At 38.6% G+C, this 14169-nt stretch overlaps 1 protein-coding gene across 1 annotated transcript in view; it reads right to left on the reverse strand.

Annotated features, from left to right (window-relative positions):
* Window positions 1–7122, reverse strand: part of LOC150076203 (uncharacterized) — a 35065-nt gene extending 27943 nt beyond the window's left edge. The window contains exons 1-2 of the mRNA XM_090387867.1: window positions 7012–7122; window positions 1697–1746 (exon numbers count right to left, since the gene is read on the reverse strand). Of these exons, the coding sequence (XP_090243993.1) occupies window positions 1697–1746; window positions 7012–7117 (156 nt within the window). The 5' untranslated portion in view covers window positions 7118–7122. The remainder of the gene's footprint in view (window positions 1–1696; window positions 1747–7011) is intronic.
* Between the last annotated feature and the right edge of the window lie 7047 nt (window positions 7123–14169).

The following is a 14169-nucleotide window of genomic DNA, read 5'->3' on the forward strand; positions in this document are numbered from 1 at the left end:
GTCCTTTCCTAGTCTTACTTTCCTAGTCCTTTCCTTTTCTTACCGAAGAACGTTATATGGTGATTTTACGTGGATTGCGCGTTCCGTACGGAATTGAAACGTTCGGCAAACTGGAGGCTGGAAACAGCCTATGTATGGTCTCAAATCTTTCCAATACAGTTATTATTTAACAGAATCAGCAACAGAATCAACAGTGAATTCCTGTGCTTATCGGAGACATTGATGTCTCCGATAAGCTGAATGTTCCTACGTTGCGAGGGAGTGATGACTTGTCTTGTCGTGGATGGATGCTGCGTTAGATGAAAAAAATGGCAAGTGTCTGCGATTTGTAATTTAAGATATTTAAGTAGTAATCCGTGTGAAATCTATATAGAATTTTATCCTTTAAAAATATTTACCATTTAACAAAATACAGGTTGATACAATACCATAGTTGCTAATTTGTTGTGATTGGGACGAGTAAAAAGTTGCAATCCGTCAGAAAGCTAAAGTACAGCGGCTACTGTAGTTTAGCTTTCTTTAGACATGGAATGCTTTGGTATTATTACAATTTCTTTCGTTGCGTAAGCCCAAGTGGAATGTTCGTGTTAATCTTGTGAAATTTCAACCCTGCATTCAAATGGAATCTGAGACTTGTTTGTTGTTCATTAAGAAGAAGAAGAAGAAGAATTCTTTATTATATACAGAAAGCACATTGCTGTATACAACTCCCTTCACGGCTACAAGCCAGGGGTTTACATAAAAGCGTGAAGAGCGGATCTGACTACAGAAAGGGTGAAGAGCGGATCTGACTACAGAAAAACGTCCGAAATTAACAAAGTATTTGCTAGTAAGGCAACCCAATGTACAGACAATCAGAAAAAAAAAACTGGCAGCAGAGTGTGAGAATGGATTTGTTACTATATGCTGGGCAGATAGCAATATACGCGAAACTGTATTACAGCATTTTGAAGTCCAATTTTTATCAAATAAAACACTGTCCATTGAAAAGCAACTGCTGGCTTTACTGGTGGAGGTGCCCTTCTTCAAGCTTATGGGCAGCATCATTGGATCACATTTATATCGGTGCCACGGAGTGTTTCTAAAAATAATTTGATGATCAATATTTCCTTGATGTGGGCGCACTATATTTGAATACCGTACTCACGTAGTCAGTGACGTGACCACCAGTGAAGTCATTACTAATGACATCACTGGTAGTTGTATTTTTTTGGCTCTCTGTGCAAAGCAGATATGTCTGAACATGTTCAGTTATTATCACCCGTACATCTACTGGCATTGTGGGTTTGAATTGAATTTGGATAGATATATTAGTATATCTTGTCTGTAAATAGGTGTGTTCTATGACCGGTTATTTTGCAGATAAAAATTTTCCATTTCTGAGAGGGAACTGTCCAACTCGCTCCTCAGGTACTGGCTAACTGAGCCATGCATAAAACACCCATATAAATTCCATGGGTCCAATTCCATTGAGACAGCCTTTGAATCCAACCATATTGCAAACAAGATGGTGTCGTACACGATATTACGTAGGTGTAACTAATAAAGTGGATAGTGAGTGTAAATTGGCAGCAAGGGAAAGAGGAAAGTGTAAAATATCATACGCTTTATGATTAACATTGAGTATTTTATTCAATTTTATTAACGAAAACAAATAGGCTTGTTTTAAACTTTAAAGAAGTCGAAATGGACTTACCCGATCTGGCACACGTTTTAGCAATCCCAAAGCTGTAGAATACAGTCTTGCTGAAATAAAAAAAATAAATGAAGTAGTCTCGCTCTCCCTATTTTTATCAAAATGCAACTTGCAGTATTATCAATATTTACTATATTGTTGCTTAATGCAAAGATTGGACATATTTGGTACCACTGTTTCCAAGTTAACTCAGGAACCAAGACGAACGTGATGTTAGAAGGGACAGACAAATGAAGTGGGAAGTGTTTTTATTTGGCTGATACTATATAAGCTTTTTTTCATTGCATTATTTGCCATAAATAAAACAAGAATCGTTGAGATACATGCTATGTGAAAAAATAATAATGAACAATGATTACAATATCGAAATGTTAATATGACAAAATGTTCTATATTTTATAGCAGCGTAGCATGTTTATTATGTACCCAATATTATTACAAACTAGTTAATCCACACAGTGCCTAGCAGAACAGAGATGCTGTTGAAATTAAGTATAAAGACGAGGGAGTTCGAAAAAGATTTGTATTCAACCAGAAGCAGTTGTGATAGAAAGTTGAAACAAACAAACATCCTGTATTACACTTTTTTTAACACTTCCGCAGGCCAGTTTTGCAGAAGTCCTCTGACAGTTCTTCAAACCGCTACTTGGCAGCAGAAATCATCAGCAGCAAAGTGTTTTCCACGAAGAAAGGCGCTCAGGGCAGGTAAGAGGAAGAAATCCGAGGGTGCAAATCGGGGAAATAAGCAGGATGCAGCAATATTTGAAATCCACATTCGTGGGCAAATTTCACTGTAACATGCAAGGAATGCGCAGGGTCATTATCGTGGAGCAGGCGTACACCTTTTCATGCTTTCAACGAATTTTTTCTTTTATAGTATCACGTAGAGTGGAGTTTGGAATAATACTTTGCTTCACAGTACAGCTCTTTTGTAGGTAATCTGTTAGTATTACACTATGCTAATTTCAAAAAAAAAAAAAAAAAAAACTGAGAACACCCTTTGATAGCGCTTAGTTGCACCTTTGCCTTTGTCTTTATTGGGTGGGGTGATTTTACATGCGTCTACTGTTTCGGTATTTGTTTAGTTTTGGGATCATAATGATGGATCCAAGTTTCATCCACGGCGACTACTAGTAACAGTAGTAGTAGCAGTGGCCAATGATGCAAGAAAGCAAGCTTATGTTGGCCAAAAAAAAAAAAACAGAGCATTTCACGCATCCGTACGCTGGAAGAATTTGTCTGGTTCTCCCTTGAATTTATTCAAACCATCCAGATCCATAACAACTAACAGGCTGTTACGACAATCAGACATCCCCTGACTTAAGGAAAACTTCTACACATCTATCCTGCAACCACCATTCTTCAATTTGAATTTATGCCCCTTCAGGCATGTAGTCTCAGGAAGTGGAAGAATACCATTAATATTCAGCTTACTCAATCCGGTGCTCAGAGAATTTTATGTCTGACTACACAATTACCCCCGGGTATTTTTCATTCTCCACCACCCTGAGTGTAGTACTACAAAGTTGATAAGTTACTCTGGGGTTACTTCTACCCATGTACAGTACCTTGCATTTGTCAATGCTAAACTTCAACTGCCATTTCTCAGCTATCTACCCAATTTTCACATATTTTGTTGTAGTAGCTCACTCCGATGACTGTCATTAACATCAACCTTTGTATCATCTTCAAACTTAAATATTAAGCCGGATATACCTTCATCGATATCGTTGATAAATGTGAAACAACATTGGACCCAGCACTGAACCCTGGGGAAACTCCACAAAGAATATTAGTCCAAGAAGAGCAGTGCCCATTGATAGCTACTCTCTCTGTCATTTTCCTCTTAACCATCCCTTTATCCATAGCAGAAACTTGTAACAGTATCAAAAGCCTCCCAGAAATATATTTGATGACAAAATAATTAAAAAAAAAAAACTCCTCTTGCTTTTCCTGGAACACTTACAACATTTTATATGCGCATGTGGCCTTTCCTTCTTCTGGTAAGGGGGTCAGAAGTCTGGGAACCCATCTGGCAGACACTTTAATCATACGCAACTGTTGTTGGATGATATTGTCCACAGATTATGCACATTAATTTGGAGCTCTGCAGCTAGTTCTTTGATGCTAATAGGCGATCTTCCAGGATTAATGCCTCAATTTTTGCAACATTCTCTTCTGGTACAGAAGTTTCTGCGCGTTCTGGGATTTGTTCATCAAGCACTGAAGTTCTCCCACATTCGGATTGTTTATATCAATGTGCAAGAACACTGAAACCCGGGTAGTTTTTCCATAAACAGGGGCCACTTCTTCGTGGATTGTTTTGGGTGTTTCCCCTTGAAAAAAGAAGAGCCGAATCACTGATCTCTATTCCTCTGTATTTATTGTGATACTTAACTTTATTTCGTGACGTAAGAAAAAAAAAAAAGAATTGTCAGATCGAAACCAACAAAACTAGTGTGATTGCGATAGAGATTACAAGACATCAAATAAAATATCTTTCTATCACAACTACTTCTGGGTGAATACAAATCTCTTTTGAGCCCTCCTTGTATTACATAAATAATACATTTATAATGAGAGCTTTTTTTTTTGCCCTTGTGGGGATGGAAGTTGTACGACTCTTCTGTTTGATTATTATTATCGCTTTCTTATCTTAGTGGGTTTTTCCCATTCCACGACGGGTACTGGTATCAGGTTAGTGGGGTGGTGGTGGTTACTATTATTGGTGGAGGAACTCTCTGGGTATCCTACATATGTTCAAGCTTGTGTCTATCTGTGGTTCCATGTATGTGTTCTCTGGGAGGCCTATTTGCTGCTAGGTTATGGTGACTCTTTGACGCCATGCCGATTGTTGACACGTTAATCGGGACGGCCATTACTTGTTCCATATGCCACATTTCTTTGATTTCATTCATTAGGCCTGTACACTTCTTGATCTTATCTTCGTAGGTTTTCTGGAGGTTGCTGGTGTTGGGCACCGCTATGTCGATCAGTTAGGTAGTCATTTCCTTCTTGTTGATGAGGATTATGCCTGGTTTGTTGTGCAGGATCGTCTTGTCCGTTAAATATGGTACGGTCTCGGTATAGTTTGCGAGTAGCAATCTTCTTCCTTGCATCATTTGGCTTTACCAATACTGATACACTACTAATAACACAATCCAAGAGATGATTAAGGATTTGTTATGGGAACTTCTAAATCATTCTTCTTACAGCCCTGACTTCGCTTGTTTGTGCCACTTAAACAACAGCTTGGTGGCAAACATTTTGCTGACGATGCTTAGACTGAAAGTGGCATGGGCCACTACTGATGAAAGTCATCCACTTTCAAATGTGGATGATTCTCCTTGTGCAAGTTTGCACAAACCGACTTTTTTTTTCCTCATGCAGGGTATGCTCTGAACGCTTAGCTATCGGCACGTTAAATTCTCCCTGTAATTTAAAAATGCTCATGCAGGCATAGAAATATCACAGCTCTTGTTAGCACATTGAAAAACGCACACGGTCGGCTCTAATAATTTTGCATATCTTGACACGTTAATCTCCCTAAATTTAGGTAAATAGACATGTACGAAGTGAGTTATACTAGTATTTCAAGCCCGAATGTTTGCTAGTTCTTAAATTAATTAATTTTTTTTATATTTTGTGATTCACAAAAGGAAAACGTAAATGTGTAATAATCTTGTTACCAATTATTCACTAATTGGTTATCTAATAATATATAAAACTAACTATTTTTCACTTCACTGCACATATCAAACAACGTAATATTCACTTCAAGTTTTCTAATACTTTTGTTATGATAATACTTGAAATGAAACACGGGCTCTATGATTTAATAAATTAAACAGTCAAATAATACAATACAATTTAGCTGTGATTAATATAATAAGAAAACAGTAATAATTCTTGATTTATGTATTTAGTAAATTGATGAATGATAAAGCAACATAGACGTTTTCCATTACGGTTGTTATTATATTAATACCGCTTTTATACCATGTGAAATTAATAATATAATTTATTAGGCTGTTTGCCTAAATTACTATACATTAAGGTGACGTTTCGGGTAAGTCTCTCGTGATGGTGACATCATTCTACGAACAGACCTTCTGTTTTCAGGAATAATAATTAATCAATCCATTCCTTTTGTTAAAACAACGAAATATTTAGTTCTTAAAATTGATATCTGCTTACCTTCTTACCACATGTCACGCACTTTGCGATAAAAACAAATCTCTGGAATGTTTGTTCGTATTTCAAAAGAGGAATGGGGGACTTAGTGCTAAAACTCTTCGCTTAATGTATGAGGTAGTTGTTCTTCCCATTGCCACTAACGGAGGCGGAACTTGGTTTCATCGTTCCAAGCTCTTCACTGTTCAATCTAAGCTAAATTCAATTCGCTGTCCTTGTCCCGTTGCGTTTGTTCGCACGGTCTTCACTTGTGCTCTCCAAATTTTTGTTGACACCCTTCCCCTTGATTCATTTGATTCATTTGAGCTTCATTTAATCTTCAGAGGACTTTCATTATACATTCGGAAGGGTTATCCACTTGAATTCCATGGTAATCGGATTGATCAGGAAGCATATCAAAAAGCCGAAAAATCTCGTTGTTTTGAAATCATGATCTCTCGCTGGCAGGAATGATGGTCCTCTTCCTCTAAAGGCAGAATCAATTCTTTCCTATTGATTCTGTTTTTAGTAAGGCAACTTTAAAATGGCTAACCCCCACATCTCTTCACTTGTTACTTACTTTCCGGCCATGGTTCTATTAACACAAAGCTTTTTATTTTAATTTATCTACAACTCCACTCCATTTCTGTGGTCTTCCTGAAGATGTTGCCCATAATCATTTCAATTTTCCTGCATATGAGTTCCTTAGACAAAAATTATTTTTCACCACTTGTCCTGCTATTCCTAGGCACGAAAACATGTTTATCACCTCCAGAAACAATTTTCGAGACTGAAAGAGTTTTCTTTCAAAGTATTCTCCCTAAGAAAGACGTTAACTACTCATTCTTCATCGTAGACTCTGAAAAACTTAAATTGTGACTATATGGTGGGCTATTGTTATAATAATTGTAATAATTTCGGTAATTTATTATTACTGTTATTTAAATTCAAGTTATTTAAATACAAATCTTTTGTGATTATGATTAATCATTTCATTTTCATAACTTAGACACATTTTCCTGAAAGATAATAATAAACTTTTTAGTAACATCGACGTATATATTTTCATTCTTACAAAAATAAACTGGTATGAATTACATAGCTAACAACGAACAAACAAATATAACGAATATGTAACTTACGACAGCACAGATATCTTCTGGCGCACTTGGTGTAAAGGGTGATCTGTCCACAAATCTGAAGAACAGAGAGCGTCGCCAATATCGAGATTATCAAAGCGGTCTTCATCTTTGTGGATGCCATACTGATTAGCATTAAGAAATATTCAGTCACATTCACAAAGTGATCTCTAAGCGGATACTACACCTGGATCGAAACTACATAGGAATCTGCGCTTACGTTTTCTGTTTGTTCAGCTTGAAATTCAGAAGCTGTGATTAGACGACAGTTAGTGCTGATAAACAATAAAGTGACGATGCTGGGTTGCATAATATTAAACAAAAATGTCCTCACTAAAAAAAAAAAAAGATGGGGAAACAACCAATAGAGACGCTGACAGTGAAAGCAGATAAGAAGAAATGACACCAATGAGTTAAAGTTAAGATAGATTGTTCTAAAGCAACAGAAAGAAAAGCGGAAAGTATGGATTCATTTTTTGAAATGAACCACTCTTTTACCACGTGGATAATACAAAACTAGTTTATTAATTAAATGATTTACCTAGTTCCTAAACTTATTACAAAGGTGATCTTCCAGGACCCTTGCTGGATCCGATAATCAGACCATACAGGACCGTTAACAGCTCTTCACCCTGGTTTGTCTGAGTAAGACTCTTAGACAAAGAGCTTATTATAGGATGGAAGGCCGGTAACAGTCCAGTCTAATGATGGAATCCTGCAAAGATCCTGAAACGTTAGTTTTTGTGAGAGTTTTAGGAATTAGGTCAAAGCACTTAATAAACTAATTTTGTATTTGGAAAAAGAGTAGGCCATTTAAAAAATAATCGATGGATAATCGCTGCTTAAAAAACAAAAATATGATACAAAGAAGTGCTTATAATTTGTTATAATTTACTATTTATGCATGTTTTATGTATGAATCCAGCAGTGTCATTCATTTAGATGTGTTAATTAAGTGCATACTAATGTTGTCATATAAGAGCCTCTAATTTTGTATAAAAATTTATTTCTTTTGTTTTTTCATGTTTTTTTTTTGGTTACCAAACGAAGGTGTAAGTTATTCTCAGATTCGATCCGCTCTGCTTGTAAATATGATGTAGCAAGTGAAGCACATACACTGTTGTAGTTGGGTTTTAGGAGCATTAGCGACTAAGGTCATATTGCTCCGTGTATACTGTCTATAAATTTCTTGCATTTGTGGTCGATTTACTGTTTGCTGGAAGAAAAACCCGAGTTTCCGAAAGGAAAAACCATGCTACCCTCGCCTGAGACCGACTAATTCAGCCACTTTGTGAAAAAGACCCATGACAATTTCTCCCGTCACCAACGGGACTCGAACTCAGTTCTTTTACGACCGATGTGGGGAAGACGGCGATTCTTCCATTTGTGCTATCTACGAGGGCTGCATATACAGCAACAATGAAATTTCAGCAGCCTCAAGGAACAGGAATACAGATAGGATACTTACAGTAATAACAGTCAAGGAGTTAAGGAACACATGATAAAAGTTGCACATGAAAAGGTGTGCGCTTGAACACGTTTAATGACACAAAATGATACTTACAATGGATAGATTAATACACCTCAACAAAATTAACAGAACAAAATGTTTCTCATGAATCTCTTATTGTGAGTAGTGTCGCCTAAGCGGAATATGTCATATTATAAGCATCCCGGTATGCAAATTCTGAGTATCCAATAGAAATTAATCTATCACCTTACAGAGCCGCACATTATGCAAATTATTCATGCCGATAAAACACGAGTTGCGACCACATCATTTCACTCCCATTTTTTAGTCTGCTCAGTGGGAAGCCACAACTCCAGTACTCAGGATGGCAAGTTATCGTCCGTTAGCTGATTCTTTGAAATAGTGTTCCGTTGGACTACTTGAAGACGGGCAGTCGCAGGCGGAGGTGGCAAGTTGGCTTAATGTGTCTTGGCACTATGAAAGCAGGTTTCAGGATATAGTATCCATTACAAGAAGAGCTGGCCAAGGTCGCCCGAAAGCTATGTCAACCAGACCAGACCAGACTCTATCTGGCTCTAACAGCACGAAGGAACCCTACGATGTCCTGTCATCAATTGCCTCTTGAGGTTGCTGCGATCAAAGAGGTCGCAACAACCTCATTTCCGAACCGGACACTCATTTCTGAACCGGAAAAATATTTTCGAACCGGACTGTATTAAGAAGGCTTAATTGAAGTGGACTCAAGGCAATGAAGCCAGTGGTTTGTGTCATTAACCCAAAACCATCGCACAGCTCGTCGAAACAGGTGCCATGAACATGTGACGAGGAGCACTGACAAATTGGGTACGGTTCTTTTTTCTGTTGAGTCCCGCTTTAGCCTACAAACTGATTCTAGACTTTTTTCCATCTGGAGACAAGGAGGAATGCGATACCATTCCTCCATCATTAAAGAAAATGGGCACTTACGGTGGTGGTGGTGTTCTCGTGTGGTACGAAATAATGATCAACGACCGCACCCCTCTTCATGTTGTTAGACATGGGTACTGCAATTCAGAGGTTCGGACAACAGATCTTTGAACCCTGTGTGCCACTTTTTAGAGGTGCAGTTGGTCCAGATTTTCTTTTCATGCACGACAACACCCATAAACGTAGAACTCACGTGGTTTAGGAATATCTTGAACTGAAGGTATACAACGACTGCTATGGACAACACGATCACCAGACTTAAATCCGGTCGAACATGTGTGGGACGCTCTTGGGTCTCATTGCATGCCCACAGCCAACTCCTCGGTCACCTGGTGAGCTAAGGTCTGCGCTAGTGGAAGATGGGATTTGTTGCCCCAGGATCTTCTGGCCACCCTTGTATCGAGCATTTAACCGCTGTGAGGCCTGTTTAGCCGTTGGAAGGTATCATATGCCGTATTAATATCATGTGACCATATTTTCGAGCATCTTGTGGCGACTTCTATGATATGGCCTTTTTGGTAATTCTTATACAACCCCTATAAATGTCCCTTATATCTGTCCGAAGTTTCTCGCTATGGTGCACCACCATACCAAATTTTGTCCGTTTCATCAGAAGCTGCATGAGTTGCACCACGTTTTCTACGTGTTCTGTTAATTTTGTGGTGCAGTGCAGCATGGAAATCCATCATGATTGTGGATATATTCAGCTAATCCTCACCCCTCAGCATTGAGCCGTCAAGGTATCGAATAGCGTCTCCTGGGGGTATTTCCCACCAAGCCTGTTCTGCGAACAGGCTTGATGGGAAATAAACTGAATTCGCAGAACATCTGTGGTCTCTTGTGGCTGCGGTAGCTCTGCAGATGGCATCCATGCTCAATGAGGGAAAAATCTGAAAAATCTGAGAAAACCTCTGCGGTGTTTTCAGGCGTTGCTTATTGAAAAAAAGGCGTCACGAACCCTAGTAGAAAGGGGGAGGTAACAGATTCTCGGTTCTCAATGAAATTGCAGCCCACAATCAGATTGCCGTTGACGAACAGAGATGACGATCGACTGTCAAAACTGATCGCTCTCCACACCATAACCAGCTGGGCCTACAGTACTGGGTGCTGTTGTTGTTTGGTTTTTAGGAGCATTAGCAACTAAGGCCATATTGCTCCGGGAACATGCGGTAATCATTCCCTGACCTTTCTGCATCCTTCGTATTTGGTGGTGACGGGCTCGAACCTCGGTCTAATCAAAAAGCGTGTGCTACGCACTGCTGCTCCTTCCCACCTGGCTACGGAGGCGCCTGTACTGGGTGCAACAATCGCTCTAGGATCACTGCGTTCACTACATCATCGCCACCAGTATATGAGGAGATCATCGGGCCCCATGCAGAAGAGACTTTCATCCCTGAAGATCCTTGACGCCATTCTGTATGCCACCGAAATCCAAAAGTACACCAATGAAGGGGAGGATCCTGGCTCTCTCCCCTTCGTTAAAAAAATATTGTTCAAGGCTGTGCTCTCAGCAGGAAAAGCAATTGTAAAATGTAGCAAGAAAGGCAATTGTTTTCTAAGGCTTACGGTGTGCTGTATTTTAAAAGGCATGGGGATACCGCTAATGTTGTTATACACATTCTAAAAGAACGAGGGATTCACATTCGCAGAAAACGACTGGGCTATTAGGAATGCAGAATAAAAGGCTTTATACAACACATAAACCGCTTTATACAACACATAAATCATGCAGCAGCAGCAGTGTCCATTAATGATTTGGGGTGGGAAGTTCTCAATCATTCTTCTGACAAGCTCTACCTCGCCCCTGGTGATCTGGTGGAAAAGGGTTTTCGGACGATGCCGAGGTTGAAAATGATGTATGTTACTGGTCATGACACCAACCAATGTCTTTTCAGCAGCGGGTTTCAGAATTTGATAAAGCAATGTGGTACAAGTATTTTTGGTAAGTGTTTTGAAAAATAAAGGCTGTGTTCAGTTTAGGACAAGAATCTGGGATGCTTTGGTAAAAGTCTGGCAAGAGTGTTGGGGTGTTTGTGAAATTCAGCCTCGATAAAATTCAAAAGGTTTGCCCCAAACTTACAAGCTATGTTCTTATTAACTGGTCATGGTTCAATTAATGCAAAGTTGCATGATTTAGGAATTAATGAGAGATCTAGTTGCCATTGTGGCGAAAGAGAATCATGGGAACATATTATGAACAACAATTTCCATCTACGAATTGAATTGGTATCTCGGGTTAGTAATCTGAATCTTATGGCAGAAGGCTGCGAGACATTTCTAGTTGATAAACAGGAGAACTTCTTGGCCTTCCAAGCCTTTGCAACTGCAATATTTCTTAGGCGGAAGACTCTTCTGCATTTGGAAGCCTTGGATTTGTAATGCGGTATGGTGTATACCGAATTACCTAGAATTCTGTGACATCGTGGAGGTTTGCGTCTGCTATATCCACTGCAACTCCAACTCCTTGAGCCGACCGGGCTAGCTGAGTGGGTAAAGTACCTGCCCGGCAACCCAAAGGTCGCGGGTTCGATTCTCGCCTCGGGCTTGGATCAAAGTACTGCAAAAACCTTGGGAGGTGCAATATGGCCACAGAAGCCGATGCGCCAACAACTACAAAAACAAAAAAAAAAACAAATCGTTGTGCTGGAATTTCTGTTCTCGGCAGCTCCTGGCGCTGGTATTTCTCTTCTCGGCAGCTCCTAGCGCTGCTGGCTTTCCAACAGACTGTGAACAGATGCAGATCTTTCCAATGAAGTTTGGACTTTGTTTGAAATTTAATCATATGTATATTTTATTTTTTATGTAATTTGATTATTTTTCAATTTGTTCATATTAATCTTTTTTGGTCGTGGCAGATTTTTTCCCTCCCTGTACTTGGGCAAACAGGAGCGGGAGTATATAAGAGTATTGCTAAATTATGTGTAAATGACAGCGGGGTTGTCATTGGATGGCTGGGACCGCTTTATGTAATAAATATCAATATCAAATATCCCCCTCCCCCTTCACCTTATGACTTACTGGCTGTCCCTCGTAAAATGCAGCTTGAAGTTTTGTGTTCTCATACTTAATGCTTTCTTATTTAATTGTACAACGATTGGGAATTTCTTATTGAAAAATTTAATTGATTAAAAATATATAAAATTGATGGCACTCTGTTTTATAATATAATATGAGAATTGCTCATATTATATCATAAAAAGCCAGGACGATAAAATTGAAATGGTGTGCTTTTTATATCTCAGTTCTAGAAATGTTCCGATTTTTTTTCTTCAGGGTGCGTTTAATCCCAATATTTTCATCTTTTGTGAAAAAATTCCTTAATTTATGCAGTTTTCATGAGAGCAAGGAATAAGCCTCTTCTTCGCCTGTTAAAACTGCCTCAGTTTTAAGCATACAGCAGTGCAATATAATAGTGTACTGTCAGATATTTGTTTAGGAGAATACTGGTGGTATTCTGGCAACATTTATTCATGAGGCCAAACTACATTACAAAACAGGCATTTGTATGCGAGAAAACAAATGTCTTGGTGCACGCCATTAACAGAGAATGACGCTTTGTTTGCTTATCGCGCGTGTGTGTGCTCACCTGTGGTTTCCAGGGATATCATGTGTTTTTCTGGTAGAAGAAATTTTGAAGGGGAAACGTATCAGACACGCAGAGAAAGCCTTGCGTACTCATTGTTACTACCTTCAATAAACTTGAATTACAAATATTTTTACAGCCCATGTAACAACATAATAGAGTTCTGCGTTAGTAGATCAGTCTCAAGCGAAGGTTCCATGGTGTTTTTCCTCCCAGATACTCGGGTTTTTCATCCAACAAACCGAGCCAAGAATACACACAATGCCATATAACACACGCCTATTTTGATGTGCTATATATTTAAATGCTAAAAAAATGAACTGATGCATTCAACCACTCTCATTTTTGTTGTTATTATGTTCGTACCCTCTATAGTAATATACACTGGTGTTCAAAGAAAGTGCATCACCTAGGAATTTCACATTTCTAACCCTTTTTCGTGATGGTATGTTACATTAATGAATAGCATCACAAATCGAAATATATTCTATATATCCCTACATCAGTTGAAGGACAACATAAAGCCCGAAAGCATTTTGTATTATTGGTTACTGTATGTATTGACATATTATGTTTTTACGGTTTATTGTGTGCATTTAACTTTAAATCTAGTTTAACAACTCGTCATTTTATTTTACTTTCCGTTCCGCTCTATGCTACATAATAGAGAATGTAGAATAATGAATCCAGAACACGAGGCCTCTTTAACTAAAATAGAAATATAAACAAAAGATATTTATTAATAGTTAAGGCAAAGCTAAGTAATATTTGACGGGTACTTTCAAAATATTCCAAAATAAGCATTTGCAACCTTTATACAACAGTTTTGGTAAACACGACAATTATGGCTGAAATGTTATCAGAAGCCCTCAATTTGCTTCAGTTTATCATATTAAATAGAAAACAAAATGAAAAGTTCACCAGGTGCAAACTAATATTTAGTTGAACCGCCTCTGGCCGTGATGACAGCAGCACATCGTCGAGGCATTCACAAGATCAATTTCTGAAGATAATCAACTGATAGTTCCTGGTTCCAAACAAGAATTTTGAAGTTCACGAAGGGCCTTTGGTTTCTTTCTGGCAACTGCAGATTCCGCACGATGCCAACAGGTCTGTGTCTATAGGATTCAAGTCCGGTCGG

Source organism: Mastigoproctus giganteus, chromosome 13 (assembly GCF_048544385.1).
Source record: "Mastigoproctus giganteus isolate SK-2022 chromosome 13, ASM4854438v1, whole genome shotgun sequence".
In the NCBI taxonomy this organism is placed as follows: Eukaryota; Metazoa; Arthropoda; class Arachnida; order Uropygi; family Thelyphonidae; genus Mastigoproctus; species Mastigoproctus giganteus.